The sequence below is a fragment of the Chiloscyllium plagiosum genome, chromosome 12, assembly GCF_004010195.1.
Source record: "Chiloscyllium plagiosum isolate BGI_BamShark_2017 chromosome 12, ASM401019v2, whole genome shotgun sequence".
NCBI classification, from domain to species: Eukaryota; Metazoa; Chordata; class Chondrichthyes; order Orectolobiformes; family Hemiscylliidae; genus Chiloscyllium; species Chiloscyllium plagiosum.
The window spans coordinates 2,478,369-2,498,900 of NC_057721.1; the positions used below are offsets into that span (position 1 = coordinate 2,478,369).

Below are 20,532 nucleotides of genomic sequence, written 5' to 3' on the forward strand. Positions count from 1 at the left end.
AGGAGTTTGAGTTTTCAACACCAGTCAAAATGTTAAACGTGAGGAAAGACATTAATTTGGGATAGAAACAAACGAGTGGTTTGAAGTGTTCAAGGGTAACAGAAGTGATCATGTTGAGAACTTGAAAATCAGGGAAGTGATCACTAAAAGAAGCTACTGAGAGTAGGATGGTTCTAGATACCAGGAGAAATTAACAGATTATAAAAAACAAGAAACCAAACAGTAATCCTTTTTCCTTCCAGCAATATCTCAGCCTGGTTCCAGCATCAACAGGATGAATTACACGGTGTCACCCCAACCTTTGCACTAAAACAATGACTCACCCCTCAATGTCACTCATGCCAGTTCAAACACACAGATGTATTAGTAACAGGAATTGGTCAGTCAGTCAGTCAGTCTCGAGTGCCTTCTCCCCTATACAGCAAGATCATGGCTGATTGGATTGTGGCGTCAACTCATCATCTCATTTCCCACATCAACAGCACACCCCTCTCCCTCAGTAGCCATGTTCATCAAGAATCTTTGACTTAAAAATACTCAATGACTTGATCATGGGAAGACACTTTGACAGACTAAAACACCCTCTGAGGAACCTCCTCTCATTTCCATCTTAAGTGGAAGGCCCATATTTTTAAACAATGCCCCTGGTTGTACTCTCTCAGGAGGAAAACATCCTTTCAGGATCAGCCCTGGCAAGTCCCCCCAGGATCAATAAAATCCTGTCTCATCCTTCTAAGCTCAAACATAGTGGTTTAACGTTTCCTCAAGTCCTCTCCGATATCGGAATCAGTGAGTCATAGAATCCCGACAACGTGGAAGCAGGTCATTCAGTCCCGCGAGTCCACACTCACTGCCTGAACAGTATTTCCCGCAGACCCACCCCTCTACCCTATCCTTGTAACCCTGCACTTCCTACAGCTAACCCACATAGCCTTCACATCCCTGGACATTTTGGGCAATTTAGCATCGCCAATCCACCTAACCTGCATATCTTTGGACTATGGGAGAATCCAAAGCACCCAGAGGAAACCCATGCAGACACAGGGAGAATGTGTAAACTCCACACAGTCAGACAGTCACCCAAGGATGGAATCTAACCTGAATCCCTGGCACACTGAGCCACCATTCTCCCACCCCCACCAATAGTTAGTCAAAACCGATAAGTGAAACAGATTTCAGTTTGTTCCTGATGTGCTTGCAGACTCCTTTAAAATTGTACATCTCTGTCCTAGTGTGGCTCACAAAATGCAGGCTAATATTTGGAAAGATTTCGTGGTTAAGTTTTTTCTTTCCCCCACTCTCCAATGAACTGGTGTGTAGGGGGATAGCACTGTGCAGGAGGGGAACTTTTCTCAAATAAACAAATTTTTCAGAAAATGAGAAGATTGTAGCATATGGCTAGATTAGATTTAGATTACTTTAGATTAGATTTAGATTACTTAGTGTGGAAACAGGCCCTTCGGCCCAACAAGTCCACACCGACCCGCCGAAGCGCAACCCACCCGTACCCCTACATTTACCCCTTACCTAACACTACGGGCAATTTAGCATGGCCAATTCACCTGACCCGCACATATTTGGACTGTGGGAGGAAACCAGAGCACCCGGAGGAAACCCATGCAGACACGGGGAGAATGTGCAAACTCCACACAGTCAGTCGCCTGAGTCGGGAATTGAACCCGGGTCTCTGGCGCTGTGAGGCAGCAGTGCTAACCACTGTGCCACCGTGCCGCCCACTACCACCTAAAAACTTGTCAAAGAAATATTTTCTCAGGGGGTTCAGAGAGAAAGACAGACAGAGAGCTAGAGGATGGGGATGGTACTATATTCCAGGTTCCAAAATCCAAATTGATTTTGTCCATGCGGAATAACAGTGGTGCCAGCTCTGAGGTGTGCAACACAACACAAACTTTATCCATGGCTTTGTAAATTTCAGGTTCTGGGGAAGCTTAGCTCATCCAGTTGTGGAGTTTGCACTATGTTGCAGATGCCAATAATGAGTAATATTACACTTACCTCAGCAGGTAAATGTATTTCCATGGGTGTGTACGTTGGCCAGTATCCCATTGTCAGAATGTTGACAGTCAGATCTATCTTGCTTGGATCACTCTGATTTTGGATGTACTGAAAAGGCAGAATAAAATTTGCACGTTCAGGAGAAACACGACATGGACATCAAGGCAAAAAAAACCTGAAGACTTTTTCAAATATAGAAGATAAAACTAACACTTACAAATTAAATAGAGAAACAGGTTTGATTGTCAAACCTAATGCTGGTCTGTGAATCTTACTGAGTGATGGCCCATGCTCCTTGAAGTACAGGCTGGCTTTGGCCTTGCAAGGAACATAAACTAAGCTACAAACTCACCCAAAGAAATGGTTGCAGAACCAGAGTTCAGGTGCAGTTCACTTTTAAAGGGTAACTTGGCACAATTTGCAAGTAACAATGCAAGGATAACAGCAAGAGGATAAAGAAAGCTCGTACTGCAGTGCCTAAAATCACTCATAATTCCTTTGACTTTATGAGCTAATCAATCTATCCATTAGTGACAGATGTTACTACAACAAGACCTAAGCTCTGGAAATTTAGATGCCTGACTAGTTCTCCCCAAAACTATGATGCAAAGTGTACTGAAACCTTGCGTAGCTAATTCAATCAGAAACAGGTGAAGTGTGCAGCCGGGGAAAGGTGGTGACTGACCCGGTGGATCACATGCCCTCTGACTAGAAGTGAAAACAGAACAGCCAACACTGTTTGCCAATTATCTGTGCCCTGTAAACCACAGCAAAACACTTGCTAGAGTGGGGAGACTTCATCACATGAATGTTCAGCCAAGGGCATCGCGTGTGGTCTGAAGGTACCATATCATTTGAGCTTTGTCCTACCAGAGGGACTTAAAAGAAGCCTATGCCTATTTGTCAATCACCTTTGCCTTAGGTCAGAAATGGTTCAGGATGATTTAAATGTGAAAATAGGAGGTACGGTTAGTAAGTTTACAGATGACACCATACTTGGACAGCAAAGGTTACCTCAGATTACAATGGGACCTTGATCAGATGGGCTCATAGGCTGACGAGTGGCAGATGGAGTTTAATTATAAATTAATTATAAATGTGAGGTGCTGAATTTTGGAAAGGCAAATCAGGGGCAGGACTTTTACACTAATGGTAAGGTCCTGAGGAGTGTTGCTTAACAAAGAGAGTTCAGGTTCATAGCTCCTTGAAAGTTGAGTTGCAGGTAGTCAGGATAGTGAAGGCGGTGATTGGTGCACTTGCCTTTATTAGTCAGTGCGTTGGGTATGGGAATTGGGAGGTCATATTGCAGCTGTACAGGACATTGATTAGGCCACGTTTGGAGTACTATGTGCAATTCTATTCTCCCTGCTTTAGAAAGGATGTTGTGAAATCTGAACGGGTTCAGAAAAGTGGGTTTTGAGAAGATTTGTAGCTCAGGTTGAGGTTTTGGATGTAGGTTTGCTCACGGAGCTGGAATTCTCAGACGTTTCATTACTCTACTGGGTAACATCTTCAGTGGGCCTCAGGTGAAGCAATGCTGAAAATTCTTGATTTCTATTTATATGTTTGGGTTGGTGATGTCATTTCCTACGGTGAAGTCACTTCCTGTTCCTTTTCTCAGGGGGTGGTAGATGGGGTCTAACTCGATGTGTTTGTTGATAGAGTTCCGGTTGGGATGTCATGCTTCGAGGAATTCTCATGCATGTCTTTGTTTGGCTCGTCCTAGCATGGATGATGTGTCCCAGGCGAGGTGGTGTCTTTCCTTATCTGTATGTAAGGATACTAGTGAGAGAGGGTCATGTCTTTTTGTGGCTAGTTGGTGTTCATGTATCCTGGTGGCTAGTTTTCTGCCTGTTTGTCCAATGTAGTGTTTGTTACAGTCCTTGCAAGGTATTTTGTAAATGACATTAGATCTGTATAGAGTCTTTCAAGTTCATTAGCTGCTGTTTTAGTATGTTGGTGAACTTGTGGGCTACCATGATGCCATGGGTTCTGAGTAGTCTGGCAGTCATTTCAGAGATGTCTTTGATGTAGAGGAGAGTGGCTAAGGTTTCTGGACATGTTTGTCTGCTTGTTTGGGTTTGTTGCTGAGAAATCGGCGGACTGTGTTCATTGGGTATCCATTCTTTTTGAAAAGATTTACAAGGATGTTGCCAGGGTTGGAGGTTTTGAGCAGTAGGGAGAGGCTGAATAGACTGGGGCTATTTTCCTTGGAGCATTGGAGGCTGAGAAACCTTATGGAAGTTTATAAAATCATGAGGGGAATGGATAGAGTGAATACACAAGATCTTCTCCCCAGGATGGGAGAGTCCAAAATTAAAGGGCATAGGTTTAAGGCGAGAAGGAAAGATATAAAAGGAACCTAAAGGGCAACATTTTCATGTAGGGGGTGGTGCGTGTATGAAATGAGCTGCCAGAGGAAGTAGTGGTGGCTGGTACAATTACAGCATTTAAAAGGCATCTGGATGGGTACATGACTAGGAGGGGTTTGGAGGGACATGGGACAAATGCTGGCAAATGGTAGTAGATTTAGGATATCTGGTTGGTGTGGACAAGTTGGTCCAAAGGGTCTGTTTCCGTGCTGTACAGCTCTGTGACTTGTCCCATTCTTATCTCGGTGTGGGATATAAACCAGGAAGCAATTCAGCACAGGGACCACTGTAACACTTCTGTGGTTCGACTGTGCTGGAAATGTAAACAAAACCTCAAACAAACTTATAATGTGGAAATAAAACTAATTTCAATCGAAGGAAGTGCACATACAAATAGACACCAGACTTTTGTTCAGCGATCGCTACTTGCCGGCATACATCAAAAACAATGCATCAAACGTCCAAAGGGACACAGCAAGATGGTTGCTTGCTCTGCAGCCTGTGTCCATATCAGCTGAGGACCACGCTGACACAGGGGGGAGATTAGCCATTTGGGAGCAAGCCAGCACTGAGGGATCCATGCTACAAGTCACTGCCTCAAGAGAGAAAAACAAAAGAGGCTATGGGAAAATGAAGTGGTGAAAATGTGTTGCTAGAAAAGCGCAGCAGGTCAGGCAGCATTCAAGGAGCAGGAGAATCGATGTTTCGGGCATAAGCCCTTCTTCAGGTCAAGACTGCCAACAGGGAAGAGCGATCACAATACCAGATTGAGATCAGCAATGTAAGAGACTAATGGAACAATTATAGACTAAAACAATCATAGATTAGTCAATCTAACACCAGAAGTAGGAAAAAAATGGAATCCTTGCTGAAGGACAGAATGGAAGATGAAGAATATTGTAGGGAAAACCAAACAAAGAATTCCAAAGGATAAATCTTGCTTGACCAACCTTATTGAATATTTTGAGGCAGTAAGGTACAAAGTAGACAATGACAATGAAATTTAGCTGGGCTTTCAAAAACCCCCCGTAAGCTGCCTCACAGCAGAACCATTCATAAAGTTAGACAACACGGAGCCAGGAAACAAGTGAGTGAATTGGTGTCAGTCTTCAATAAAGTTAGTGGAAAGTGGGAGCAAAGGTTAGCTTTCAGAGTGGCAGAGGATGGGAAGTGATATAAATTGGGGAAATAACTGGCCAATGAAGTTCAACACAGATAAATGTGACATGGTACATTAGGTAGGAAGACTAAGGAGACCACTTAATACTTGGAAGCCTTAAGCAGGGGGAATTGGACAATAGATTGTTCTCAGAATATAAGAAATGTAACTATCGCTGAAAGTTGTGCCATTGATTAACAAGGTAATAAATACAAGGATAAATACAAACAGAAACCAAACACCAAGTTTTATTTCTAGAGTCACAATTGAAAAGTAAGGAAATTGTGCTATACCTGTACAGAAACTTGGTTAGACCACACTTGGTATAAGACCATAAGTCAAAGGAACAGAAATTAGGCCATTCAGCCCACTGAGTCTGCTCTGCCATTCAATCACACCTGTTAAGTTTCTCAACCTCATTTTCCTGCTTTCTCCCTTTGATAATCAAAAACCTATCTATCTCAGTCTTAAATATACTGCATGACCTGGCCGCCATAACCTTCTGTGTCAATGGATTCTACAGATTCACCTCTCTATGGCTGAAGAAGTTTCTCCTTTTATCTGTTCTAAAAGCTCTTCCCTTTACTCTAAGGCTGTGCCCTCAGGCCCTAGTCTCTCCTACCAATGGGAACATCTTCCCAACATTTACTCTATCCACGCCACACTGAATTCTGAATTTTTCAGTTAGATCCCCATTCATCCTTCTAAATTATGTTGAGTATAGGCTCAGAATCCTCAAATGTGCCTCATGTGTTAAGCTTTTCATTCCTGGGACTGTTCTCATGAACCTCCTCTGAACACACTCCAGGGCCAGTTCATCCTTCCTGAGATATGGGCCTAAACTGCACACAATACTCCAAATATGGTCTGACCAGAGCCTTACAGAGCCTCAGAAGTATATCCCTACTTTTATATTCAAGTCATCTCATAATAAAATGCCATCATTGCATTTGCCTTCCTAACTACTGACTCAACCTGCAAATTTACTTTAGGAGAATCCTGGAATAGAACTCCCAAGTCTCTTTGCACTTCAGACTTAGGAAGTTTCTCCCCATTGAGAAAATAGTCTACAGCCTCTATTCTTCCTCCCAAAGTGCATGACCTCACACTTTCCCCTGGTACTCTATCTGCTACTTCTTTACCCACTCTCCTAACCTCTCCAAATCCTTCTGCAGCCTCCCCACCTCCTCAATGCTACCGGTCCCTCTACCTACCTTTGTATCGTCTGCAAACCTAGTCAGAATGCTCTCAATTCCTTCGTCTAGATTGTTACTGTATAAAGTGGAAGGTTGTCCCAACACTGAGCCTTGCAGAACACCACTTGTCACCAGCTGCCATCCTGAGAAGGACCCTTTTATCCCCACTCTCTGCTTCCTGCCAGACAGCCAGGCTTCTATCCATGCTAGCACCTTGCCTCTGACACCATGGGCCCTTATCTTACTCAGTAGCCTCCTGTGTAGCATCTTGGCAAAGACCTTCTTGAAGTCCACATACATAACATCCACATTGGCTCTCCTTGGTCAAACCTGTTCATTACTTGCTCAGAATTCTAGAAGATTTATCAGGCATAACCTCCCCTTGATGAAACCATGCTGACTTGGCCCTATTATACCATACAGTTCCAAGTGTGGAGAAATCTCATCGTTCACAATGGATTCCAGGATCTTACCCAAGACCGAGATTAGGTTATTCGGTCTGTGATTTTCCCTTCTTTACCGTACTCCCTTGTTAAACAGACATGTCACGTCAGCGATTTTCCAATCCTCTGTGACCCTTCCTGATTCAAGTGATTCCTGAAAGATTACCATTAACACCTCCACTACCTCTTCAGCTATCTCTCCGAGAGCTCTGAGGTGTACTCCATCTGGTCCAGGTGATGTATCCACATGCAGGCCATTCAGTTTGTCCAGCACCTTCTCCTTGGTGATGATCACCATACTCAGCTCTGCCCCCTCACTCTAGATTTTTTTTGGACATTACTTATGTCTTCCACTGTAAAAACTGACAAATTATTCAATTCCTCAGCCATTTCCTTGTTCCCCACTACTATCTCTCCAGTGTCATTTTCCAGCAGCCCAGGGTCCACTTTTGCCTCTCTTTTCCACTTCATATATATAAAGAAACTCTTACACTCTTCCCTTATATTACTGGCTACCTTACCCTCATATTTAATCTTCTCCCTCATTTTTTTTGTTGCCCTCCGTTGATCTTTGTAAGCTTCCCAATCCTCTGGTTTCCCATTGCCCTTTGCCACATTATATGCTTTCCCTTTTGTTTTTATGCTATCCCTGCCTACCCTAGTCAGCCTTGGTTACCTCATCCTCCCTGTAACATGTCTCTTTTTCCTCAGGACGAATATCTGCTGTGTCTCCTGAATTACTCCCAAAACTTCCTGCCATTGCTGTTCCACTGCCTTTCCTGCCAGACTTCTCTCCCAGTCAATTCTACCCAGCTTCTCCCTCATGCCTCTGTAGTTGCATTTATTCAGCTGTAGAGTAAATTCAATCATAGAATCCCTACAGTGTGGAAACAGGCTATTAGGCCCAACATGTCCAAACAGACTTTCTAAAGAGTATCTGACCCAAACCTATTCCCCTACCCTATTATTTTATGATCACTGCCTCCTAAGGGTTCCTTTATCTTAAGTTCCCTTATCAAGTCTGCCTCATTGAACAACACTAAATCCAGTATTGCCCGTTCCCTAGTGAGCTCCACCACAAGCTGCTCCAAAAAGCCATCTCACAGACATTCCACAAATTCCCTTCTTTGCAATCCACAACCAACCTGATTTCCCAGTCTACTTACATATGGAAAACCCCCATGATCACTGTAACTTTGCCTTTCCTACACAGCTTTTCTATGTCCTGGTGTATCTTGCGCCCCAGCTCCTGACTACTGTTTGGAGGCCTCTGCATAACTCCAACTACGGTTTTTTCATTTTAGTACTATTGATTTAATTTCATTTCTTACTGATAAGGCAACCCCACCCCCTCTGCCCACCTGCCTATCTTTTTGACAGGATGTATATCTTTGGATATCCAGCTCCCAACCCTGATCCCCTTACAGCCATGTCTCTGAGATGCCCACCACATCTTACCTACCAATTTCAATCTGTGCCACAAGCTCATTACCTTGTTCCTTATACAGTGTGTATTCAGATATAACATCTTCAGTCCTGTATTAACCATCCCTCTTCTCATTGTCATTCATTTGTCCAGTGTGCTTGAAGTTTGATTGCTGACCCTTTCCATACACGCTGCTGTATTTGTGGTTGTGCTGCATTCTTACCTCCTCCTCTAAATCGGGTTTTCAAACTTCCCTGATAACTGAACCCTCACTCTCACTATTTAGTTTAAAGCCCTGCCTACAGCCCCCGGTTATGCGATTCGCTAGGACTCTTGCCCCAGCACTGTTCGGGTAAAGACCGTCCCATCAGAACAGATCCCTTCTTGCCCAATACTGGTGCCAGTGTCCCATGAATTCAAACCCATTTCTCCCACACCAATCTTTCAGCCACACATTTACCTGCTTAACCTTATTGGCCCTGTGTCAATTAGTACATGGCTCAAGTAGTAATCCAGAGATTATTACATTTTTGGTTCTGCTTTTCAATTTAACTCCAAGCTGTTCATACTCCCTTAGCAGAACTTCTGTCTTAGTTTTATCGATGCTATTGGTACCTACATGGACCACGACTGCTGGATCTTTATCCTGCCACTCCAAGTTCCTCTGCAGCCCAGATGCGATATCCCAAACCCGAGCACCAAACAGGCAACAATCTTCAGGACGCCCGATCCTGGTCACAAAGAAAAGAGCGTCTATGCCTCTAACTATACTATCACCACTTACAACCTTTCCCTTCTTCTCTCCCCCCCCACTTGAATGGCTGCCTGCACCACGATACTGCGGTCAGTTGGCTCATCCTCCCTGCAGTGCCCATTCCTGTCCACACAGGGAGCAAAGCTCTTGGGCCTGTTGGACAAGGACAGGGGCTGAGGCTCTCCTGCAACTGTACCTCCTGGATCTCTCCACCTGCCTCACTCACAACCACACCCTTAGTTAGTCTAAGAGGTGTGACCACCTCCTGAAACACAGCATCCAGGAACTCTCCCGTCCCTTATGTGTCACAATGTTTGAAGCTCAGACATCAGCTCACCGACTGAGCCGGAGTTCTTGCAGCACCCAACATTTACTACAGACATGGTCACTGGGAACCACAATGAGCTCCACATCACACAGGAACACCACATCACCTGACCCTCCAGCCTTATTTAATTAGTTTTGAATTTTTAAAAAAATTTAACTGTCTTTTTATGCAAGTCATAACCAATAAATTAACCAGATTCAATTTAACGCAGATTCAGTTTTAGCAGGCACCTTATTAGCCAATCAAATCACAACCCTCGTGTGATGTCATTTTTCAGTATCTCCTCAGCTTAAACCATTTCAAATCAGAATCTCTTACCTTCCCAGGCTGCTCTCTGCCCATTCCCACTCAGCTTCAGTCCCAAAGTGCACTTAATGTGGGTTGTTCTGGTCATTATGTTATAAATAGGACGTAGAAGCACTGGAGAGGGTGTGGAAAACATTCACCAGGATGATACCAGAAATGCGTGGGCCGACACATCAGGAAAGGGTTAACTGGCTGGGTCTGGAATGTGAAGAATCTCAAGTACAGCAGAAACACCTCTTTGGACTATTTAGGCTGAGTGGCTTGGTTCTGTTTCTCATGTAAGGTAGTGTAAGTACACTTAATCGCAGGAGGGTCAATTCAGTTGAGGGAGGATAGGTCTGGCTCAGGAAGATTGCAATCAAAGATTAGCAAACAAAACTATAAAAGACTGCCTTTAAAGAAGACACAGTCCAGTAAAAACTGGAAACAAATCCAGACTTCTCTGGATAAGGACAGAAAAAGCCTGCTAGATGAATTGGCAAAAGTGTGTATTGTCAGGTTGATGACAGCAACAAGAGGGATGAATATAGGAAGTTCGGAAGGGACTTGGAAAAGGAAATGACATCGGCAGACAGAGTACAAGAGGAGACTGGCAGCTTACATGAAAGGGAATCCCGAGCAATTGTCGAAGCATATCAATAGTAAAAGGCTGGTGAAGAGGCAGCACTGGATTGATTAGGGACCCAAAGGAAGCTTATGTATGGAGACAAAAACTTCAGCAAAGTATTGTATGAGTATTTGTAAGTCTTTAACACGGAAAATGATGCTGCCAAAATCAGAATCAAGGAGGTCACTAAGACATTATACGGGCTAATACTGAATAAAAAGCCGAAGTTAATAAATGACTAGGTCCAGATGGATCATCAAAGCATCACAGAGAAGTAAAGCAGGGAGGCACTGATCATAACCGTCCAACCCTTCTCAGTTACAGCAGTGATGCGTTCCAGCTTTCTTCAAGCAAGCATTACCCAGTAACAACTAGCCGGTCAGTTGAACATCAGTGACGAGAAAGCTTTCAGGAATAATAATCCAAGTCAAAGTTAACAATCACTTAACAGAAGCCAGCGTAGCTTTGTTACATATAAATTCCATTAAACAGTTTTACGATGAAGAGAGAAGCTCAATGAGGATAATGTGGCTGCTGTAGTGTGCATGGACTTTCAAAAAACCATTTGGTAAAGCCCATGGAATAAAAGAGATAATAGCAGCATGATTATTAAGTTGGTGAGTGACAGGAAACAGAATCATAGTGAACAGTTGCTTGTTAAATTTGAGAAAGACACATAGCTGGATTTCTCAAGGGCCAGGCACATCTTCAAAAGCTATAACTGACTAAACCTTAAACACCGAACTGAGGGCAGGATAGTGTTAAACATCAAGAGGATACAGACAAGCTGGTTGAACATGCAGACGAAAGGTAATACAGACAAGCCTGAAGTGGTACGTTTTGGGAGAAAGAATAAGGAAGCGAACTATTAAAATGAAAGTTACACCGTAACAGGAACACAATAGACACACCTAGGGATTTATGTGCATAAATGACACAAGACATTGAAAAGCGGTCAAAAAGGGATATAGGATCCTTAGCTTTACGGTTATCATCATCATCGAATCCTAACAGTGTGGAAACTTCCTTGTTTTTGCAAATGGCCTGTTATGATAATATTTATGTTCGGCTTCGACTGCAGTATTGCATCCATACCTGGGCAGACCTTAGGAAGGACATGAAGGTTTTAGACAACATGCACTAGAGATTCACTAGAATGGTTCCAGTGATGAGAAACATCAGTAGATAGACTGGAGAAGTTGAGCTTTGAGGAGTAGGAGGTGTTCGAAATTACAAGGGGCATGGCTATGTACATTGGGCGATAATTTTTTTCTGTTATTGTAAGGATCAAGAATCAGAGGACACCTACACAAGGTGAGTGGCAAAAGGAGCTGATGAAAAATGTTTTAACGTAACAAGAAAGCATTGGAATGCACTGCTGTGATTGTGGTGGAAACAGGTTCAATTAAGGCTTTCCCCAAGGGAAGTGAACAAGTATCTGAACAGAAAGGATTTGCAGAGGAAACAGGCCAGCGATTGGCACCAACTGAATTTCTGTTGCAGAGTGGGTGGGTGAGCAGAACAGACGTGGATTGTAGGGCCAAAACATTTCTATGATTCAAGTTGTCCAGGTGAGACTGTGCCCTGGTTCATCCTCTCCCAACATGGGCCTGGCCAGTGGTTTGTGGAAAATGAGTCAATGAGCAAGAACTTCTCTTTTGAATTATAAATTCACTATTGAATTAAATTTGGTTTAGATTGACAGTAATGAACTTGAAATAGAGAAAGTAGACAACTGAAGATATTAGTATTAATGACACCCCGATCAGTCCAGCCCAAGTTAAAAGCACTGCAGTAACCTTCAGTCACTTGGCCCTCCATTAACCAGAAATTCTGTACAGATCCAAATTTCTAACAGCTCAGTCTTTAAAAAAAAAAGGCAGTCACAGTCACAGAATCAGAGTCATACAGCACGGAAGCCCCTTTGGGTCCAACCAGTCCACACTGACCATAATCCCAGTCCCAACTGCCTGCACTTAGCCCAAATCCTTCCAACCCTTTCCTATTCATGAACATATCTAAACTTTTAAAATGTTGCAACTGTACCTGTATCCATCACTTCCTCTGGAAGTTCATTCCACACATGAACTGTGTAAAAAAAGTTGCCATGTCTTTAAATCCTTTCTCCTCTCACCTTAAAAATATACCCTCTAGTCTTGAAATCCCTCGGGCTAGGGAAAAGACACAGACCATTAACCCTATCTGTATTCCGCATTCTTTTTTAGATTAGATTACTTACAGTGTGGAAACATGCCATGTCTTTAAATCCTTTCTCCTCTCACCTTAAAAATATACCCTCTAGTCTTGAAATCCCTCGGGCTAGGGAAAAGACACCGACCATTAACCCTATCTGTATTCCGCATTCTTTTATAAACCACTAGAAGGTCACCCCTCAACCTTCTATGCATCATTGAATACAGTCCTAGCCTACCACCTCCTTTAACTCAAACCCTCCATTCCTCACTTTAAATGGTCAGGTAATGCATTATTATTTAAATAATAACTCCTCACCCACTCTCTGTTCTCAGCAAATGTTCTGCACGACTATGCTCCCTCAGTGCTCTCGCTGGATTTCAGCAATCCTGTATATCTCATGGTGCCTCAGCAACCACATCTTCACAAAATCATCAAAAACCCTTAACCCTCAACTAATGAGCACTTCCGACTTAAACACTTGATAGGCAGATAGCAAAGGCTTTGCTGTACATTTTCTCAACCTTTGCTTAAATCGCTGAGTATTCAGAATCTGGTGATACCAGTGGGTTCCTTCACTCAGTCTGGCGAATGTGCTGAATTAACTAGTTTCTGCCTTGACTGAATCAAGGTGAGCACCTGGGCCATGAAACCACTGGAAGAGGGGAGCCTGATTTCTGCTGACCAGTGAGCACGCATTGGAATCCAGGAGGAAGGGTGATTCAGCATGGCTTTTGCTCCAGTTGTGATTAATCTTCCCTCTTGAAATCACACATACAGCTTTTAAGGCCAGTTATAGTCATACACCAAGCACAGAAGAGAGCTCCAGACAGGTGACAGACAGAGGAGAGGAAAGTCACATTGAAAAAATGGGGAGAGAAAAGGAACAAAGAGGGCATGCAAATATAGAGGGGGGGTAGATTAGAGTCAGAGATGTACAGCATGGAAACAGATGCTATGGTCCAACTTGTCCGTGTCAACCAGATATCCTAAATTAATTTTGTCCCATTTACCATATGCATGGCCCATGTCCCTCTAAACCCTTCCTATTCATGTACCCATCCAGATGCCTTTTAAATGTTGCAATTGTACCAGCCTCCACCACTTCCTCTGGCAACTCATTCCATACATGCACCACCCTCTATATAGAACATAGAACATAGAAGAATACAGCGCAGTACAGGCCCTTTGGCCCTCGATGTTGCGCCGATCCAAGCCCACCTAACCTATACTAACCCACTATCCTCCATATACCTATCCAATGCCCGCCTAAATGCCCATAAAGAGGGAGAGTCCACCACTGCTACAGGCAGGGCATTCCATGAACTTACGACTCACTGAGTGAAGAACCTACCCCTAACTTCAGTCCCATATCTACCCCCCCTTAATTTAAAGCTATGCCCCCTCGTAATAGCTGACTCCATACGTGCCCTGTATTCCACGAGATCTAACCTTGCTAACCAGTCTCTCATGGGGAACCTTGTCGAACGCCTTAGTGAAGTCCACATCGATCACGTCCACCGCTCTGTCCTCATCAATCCTCTGTTACTTTTTCAAAATTCGAAACTCTATTTCCTGTTTCTCCCAGTAACCTCTGATCCCTTTAGCCTTAAGAACTACATTAACTCTTTCTTGAAAGCATTCAATGTTTTGGCATCAACAGCTTTCTGTGGCAGAGAATTCCACAGGCTCACCACTCTCTAGACGAAGAGGCATTTAGTCATCTCAGTCTTCAATGGTCTGTCCTGTATCCTTAGCTGTGACTCTTGGTTCTGGACTCCTTCCTGAGTTTACCTTGTCTAGTCTGTTAGAATTTTATAGGTTTCTTGGAGATCACCCCTCATTGCTTCTAAACTTGTGTGAATATAGGCCAAAGCGACCCAGTCTCTCTTCAGATGTCAGTCCTGCCAATCCAGGAATCGGTCTGCTAAACCTTTGTTGGAGACCAAAACTGCGCACAATATTGCAAGTGTGGCCTCACCAAGGTTCTGAACAAATGCAGCATGACATCCCTGCTCCTGGACTTGCATCCTCTTGCTTTGAAGGCCAGTGTACCATTCACCTTCTTCACCGCCTGCTGCACCTGCACACTTGCTTTCAGCAATTGGTATACAAGACATCCAGGACTCATCGTACCACCCCCCCCCCTTTTCTAATCTATCCCCATTCAAAAGATCTGGAGGGAAGAGTTGGGCGAAAAGAAAAACATACAAGCTGCAGTCAAGAGTACCTGCTTAAATTGGACCATAATGTCTTTTGAGAGCTCCATGTCCTTAAACATTCCCTCCAACTTGCTGGTGAAGGCAGCACCACATTCTACAGAAACAAAACAGGAAGTGGTCAGAACCCCAGCTTCCTCTAACTGCACAGAAATGGTTACTGAGAAGAGGACAAGGCCATCTCTGAGTTATGCAGTAGCTGTGCGGACGTACCATGCTTCAGTTTGGACAGCATTGACTTCTCAGCATCAACAGAAGCACTTTTCCCCACCAGGAGACGTTTTGCCAAGTCTTTCTTATAGAAGGCCTCAAATACATCCTTACCTATTGGAAAGGAAATAAATATTGACACCCAAATTAATTTACATTAAATGTAAATCAACTCAAATGTGGGACACAGCATAATCGAACATTAAGGCAAAGCAAGTTGAGGTAAACATGGGATATCTGCTCCCTCAGTGGAGCCCATAAGAACTACAAGTTGAACCAGCAGCCAAGAAGTTCCAGAGCAAATAGTGGCCACCCCACCAAAGTACAAGAGATGGGGCCTGGAGAGAGGCATGTCAAGTGAGTTGGATAGGCATGAGGGGATCAGGCAGGGAGAAACAAAGGGCAACGACCTAAAGGGGATGCTCCTGCCATGTGCAGGGCAGCCCCCACCTTGAATAATCTGCCCCCCAACATCTTTCCTATGCGGGCGGCACGATGGCACAGTGGTTAGCACTGCTGCCTCGCAGCGCCAGAGACCCGGGTTCAATTCCCGCCTCAGGCGACTGACTGTGTGGAGTTGCACATTCTCCCCGTGTCTGCGTGGGTTTCCTCCAGGTGCTCCGGTTTCCTCCCACAGTCCAAAGATGTGCAGGTCAGGTGAATTGGCCATGCTAAATTGCCCGTAGTGTTAGGTAAGGGGTAAATGTAGGGGTATGGGTGGGTTTCGCTTCGGCGGGTCGGTGTGGACTTGTTGGGCCGAAGGGCCTGTTTCCACACTGTAAAAAAAAGTCTAATCTAAAAGTCTAATCTATCTTTTCAATGAAGTTATAAGAACAGCTTGCCCATTTTTACCTGACCCAGTATTCCAACAATTGGCTACTTAAGGCCCTCGACAGGTGTACAGAATGGGTGGATACTGTACCAAGCCCTTCACATCAGGGGGAATGGGACCAAGGTCAGCAGGAAAGCCACGGAGTAGCCACACATCATACTTCAACAACTCCGAGCCTGCTAAAACGACAGAGGCAAATTCTGTTAATCCTTCATGAAATCTAACCCATAAACTCACTGAGTAAGAATGGTGCTGACGAGAATCCAACATTATTCCATTTTGGTGATCTGTCAGAGAGAGATTTTCATCCCAACCACATGCCCCAGCTGTCTACTCATTTTCAACAATGAATCTGCATGTCTTTAAAAATACTGCAGCATATAGTTCCTACAAGTTTGATTTTACAAGATTATTTAAAACTCGGCTCTTCTGATGACCCACTTCCATTCTATTCTCCAAAATACCTGTAAATTCTTGCACATTCAAGTTGCACAATCAACTGTAGTTAAGTCCTCGATTTGTAAAAAGCCCAATGAGACTTGATTTTATCTGCCTGTCAAGAGTGTGGTGCTGGAAAAGCACAGCAGGTCAGGCAACATCCGAGAAGCAGGAAAATCGATGTTTCAGGGAAAAGCCCTTCATCAGGAATCTACCTGCCTTTTCCTTCTTTAATATTATTTCATTGGTTATTCTGCAGAGGGCTTTGGGAGTCAACCACATTGCTATGGGTGTGGACTCACATGTAGGCCAGATAGGGTAAGGATGGCAGATGTCCTCGGAACATTAGCGTGGGGATTTGGATTAAGAGTCCAGTGATGTTACCAGTAGGTCACTGCCTTCCCCCCCAAACTCTCATGCATCTCAAAGAAATGACACTAGGTGGTGATCAAAGGCCAAAATGCTGACTATGAGTGCAAAGGCTCAATAACTACTGTGCTGAGATAGCACTAACACTGGTGACACTGGAAGTACTGACATTTGAAACTTTTTACTCCAACAGTATTGCAAACAAGTAGCTCTTGGTTAGATTAAATTTCCTACAGGCCCTTTGGCCCAACAAGTTAATACCGACCCGCCGAAGAGCAACCCATCATTCTTGCACATTCAAGTTGCAACCCATCTATTCCCCTACATTTACCCCTGACTAATGTACCTAACACAATTGGCCATGCTAAATTGCCCATTCACCTAACCTGCATATTTTTGGACTGTGGGAGGAAACCCACACAGACACTGGGACAACGTGTAAACACCGCACAGACAGTCGCCCGAGGTGGGAATTGAACCTGGGTCCCTGACGCTGTGAGGCAGCAGTGCTAATCACTAAGCCACCATGCCAACCTTATGAAGTAAATAGAAAAAAAGCCACCGAACTGATTTACTTGATCATTTAGGCTTTTGCTGGAGCCCACTTCCCAATTTACTACATGGGCTGAGGCAATCAATGACCTAGAGAACACAAATTCTGAGGTCCATAAAAACAAGCTGATTGCATTAGAAAAAGGATTTGCAAACCAGCTGTAGATCAGAAAGAAGAGCTCACCATGAATAAACCGAAATATGATCATGATTTTATCCAGCATTCTTTCCAGTTCTTCATCTGTGGCCTCTTTGTTACCAGCTCGCAATTTTGAATCCACATACTTGGCTATAAACAAATTAAATAATATATCAGTGATGATTCACTCTGAAAAAAGTCTCATTCTACACAGAAACCATATGCTATCAATTTGCCTGTTGGCTAGTAAATTTTTAAAAAGCAAGAGTAAACTGCAAAATATGTAAGCTTTTGGAGAAAAGGGCAGAATAATAGAATTAAGTAGACAGCTCTTCAAAGAGCTTGTAAAAGACATATGGCACAAATGTGTATAAAAATGAATGTTTATATTTTCATGATATAAAAGACTGAAGCCACACAGGAAGTGAGCCACCTTGGCTGAAACAACAGTTTAAGAGATTTTAACAGTGGAAAAACGGGAGAGATCTCAGAAAGTAGGTTGAATGTGGCTGATTGATTTATATTTGGAGGAAAGGGGAACTAGAAAATCAGAAGAGAAGAGGGAATCCAACAAACTACAGTCCCTCAATAAAGGATTCTAGCATTTTCCTGATGATGGATGCCGAGACTAATTAGCCTACAGCTTCCTGCTTCCTGTCTCTCCCACTCTCTTTTTTTTTCAGTAGGGATGTTACATTCTTACAATCCAACAGGACCTTTCCAAAGTCGAAGATTACAACCAATGAACCCACGGCCTTGGTCTCTGGACACAGAGTATTAGAGACCAGAGGACTTGTCAGCCTTTAATCCCATGGTTTTCCCAGTATTTCTTTGTTCATGATTGGTACTGTATCAAATTCCTCCCTCCCTTTTGTCTCTACACTTTCCATTATTCTTGGGATACTTTTTGTGACCACTTCTGTGAAGGCAGGTACAGAAACCTTCTGCCCCTTACGTCCCATGAATGAACTTAAAAAAAAGCCCAGTCTCACCTTTTAAGCAACCAACATTCACTTAAGATACTCTCTGCCTTTTCATACAATTGTATAAACTGTCTTCATAGTCTAACTAGCTTTTTCTCATATTCTAAATTTCTCCCTCATTACTTTGTGATCACATATTGCTGGTTTTTAAAATTTGTCCAATTAGATTGTAAGCTTGCTCGCTGAGCTGGTAGATTTATTCTCAGACGTTTCATCACCATGCTAGGTAACATCAGTGAGCCTGCGGTGAAGCGCTGGCGTTGTCCCGTTTGCTATTTAGCTCTCTTGGTTTGTAGTGGCGGGTGATGTCGTTTTCGGTAGGTAGGTAAATGGAGTCCAAATCCACATGTTTGTTGGAGTTCTGGTTTGAATGCCAGGACTTCAGGAATTCCCGCGCATGTCTTCATTTAGCCTGTCCCAGGATGGATGTATTGTCCCAGTCAAGGCAGAGCAAAACACAGAGGCTCACTGATGTTGTTACTGAACATGGTGACGAAACTTCTGACAGCAAATCTACCAGCTCAGCGAGCAAATTTACCTCATCCACAACCAGAGCTACAACCTTCTCCAAAATCTGTCCAATTTTCTGATCTACCACTCATCTTTGTTTCCTTTCAATTCGATACTCAATGTGGTTGACTAGGAATGGGAAATCAATTCCAGCCTTGCCAGTGATGGCCAGGGAATGAATAATAATGAAGCCGGTAGGGGACTGGTACGGCAGTAGGATTGGCAAAGGTACTGGATTGAAACGGGTGGAACACATTATTGCACAATGTTTTTGTTAATAGCACTGTTGGAAGGATGAAGTCATTGTTGGCAATCTAGAGAAACAAATTTTTATGCATAGAAATGTAAGCTCTGCAAACAGTTTGAATTGCACATAGAAATATCTGTGGTAACACTGGGAATTCGTGCGATAGTGTAAAATTCATCACCATAGTCATTAAATACTTCATGCTACAAGAGATTAGCCTTACCTATCAGCTCAGCAGGCTTGTTGGGTCTCTTATTTATAAAAGTCTCAAAAGCTTCCTTCATTGCATTGACAAATTTTTCATTTTTAAGAAAGCACACTTCAATGACATGGTCAATTTTATCTTTGAAGTCTAGCAGTTCCTCCACCATCGTCTTGTCCTTCTCTGGATTAACCACGATCGTACTGCCAAAGGTCTAGAAAGTAAACATCAGTTCATACAGATGAACATCAAATGCAAATTCTGAGGCTCCATGCTTGGGTATTACATGTGAGGACATGTTCTGAATTTATTCTCTGAATAATCCACAAATTCTTACAGCCTATTAGTATAGAGGCACCTTCTGAAACACTCATTTCTGTGAAGAATTAATGCACCATGAATTAGGTGGGTACTGCTGTCTCCCTGAACCTTCGAACATACATATACAAGGAGACTCCACCAATTTGGAGAGTATCAAAATCTGCTGCAACCTAAAGGTGGTTCACGCACGAGAAAGGAAAATCACCCGGTTTCCACAATAAAGCCTTGTATTTATGTAGTGTTTAAAACAGACTGGAAAGCCTCCAATGGCTCACAGGAGCACTGCCATGGCAGTGACACCAAGCCATGAGGGCAGATGGCCAAAAACTTGGTCAGCGGTGTGTTTTGAAGGAGCATCATAACAAAAAAAAATCAAGATAGAAAAGTGGTGCAGAGGGAATTCTGGAGCTTAGTCTAGGTAACTGGAGGCAGATAATGATCAGACCACATGCTCCCCTTCCTCAAGGGAAGCTGAAATATTTCTCTATCAATGCAGATTTCTGCTAAACTTCCAGCTGAGCAACTGAGAGGGATGCAGGAGGACCCAAGTGAAAAGAAGAGTAAATTAAAACACAAAAATTAAAGAAAGTAAAGTCTGCACTATCGTTAACCTTTAGGTAAAGGAAACAACTTAATGAGATCTACTACAACATCACAACCATTGGACATGGTATGTTTGCTCAGCTGGAGAGGTATGCACTTTGAACAAT

General features: G+C 43.3%; 2 protein-coding genes across 4 annotated transcripts in view; one reads left to right on the plus strand and one right to left on the minus strand.

Moving 5' to 3' along the window:
* The window catches only part of phex (phosphate regulating endopeptidase homolog, X-linked), a 127,830-nt gene that overhangs the window by 92,392 nt on the left and 14,906 nt on the right, over window positions 1-20,532 (plus strand). The window lies entirely within an intron of this gene.
* The window catches only part of LOC122554895 (cullin-4A-like), a 57,052-nt gene that overhangs the window by 8,852 nt on the left and 27,668 nt on the right, over window positions 1-20,532 (minus strand). For 2 of the 3 annotated variants that reach the window (XM_043700271.1, XM_043700270.1), the window contains 5 exons: window positions 19,523-19,715; window positions 17,605-17,709; window positions 15,233-15,343; window positions 15,031-15,116; window positions 2,017-2,124 (listed from right to left, as the gene is read on the minus strand). In XM_043700271.1, the coding sequence (XP_043556206.1) occupies window positions 2,017-2,124; window positions 15,031-15,116; window positions 15,233-15,343; window positions 17,605-17,709; window positions 19,523-19,715 (603 nt within the window). Of the gene's footprint in view, window positions 1-2,016; window positions 2,125-15,030; window positions 15,117-15,232; window positions 15,344-17,604; window positions 17,710-19,522; window positions 19,716-20,532 lie in introns of those variants that run through there. The other variant, XR_006313111.1, reaches the window with a different exon arrangement.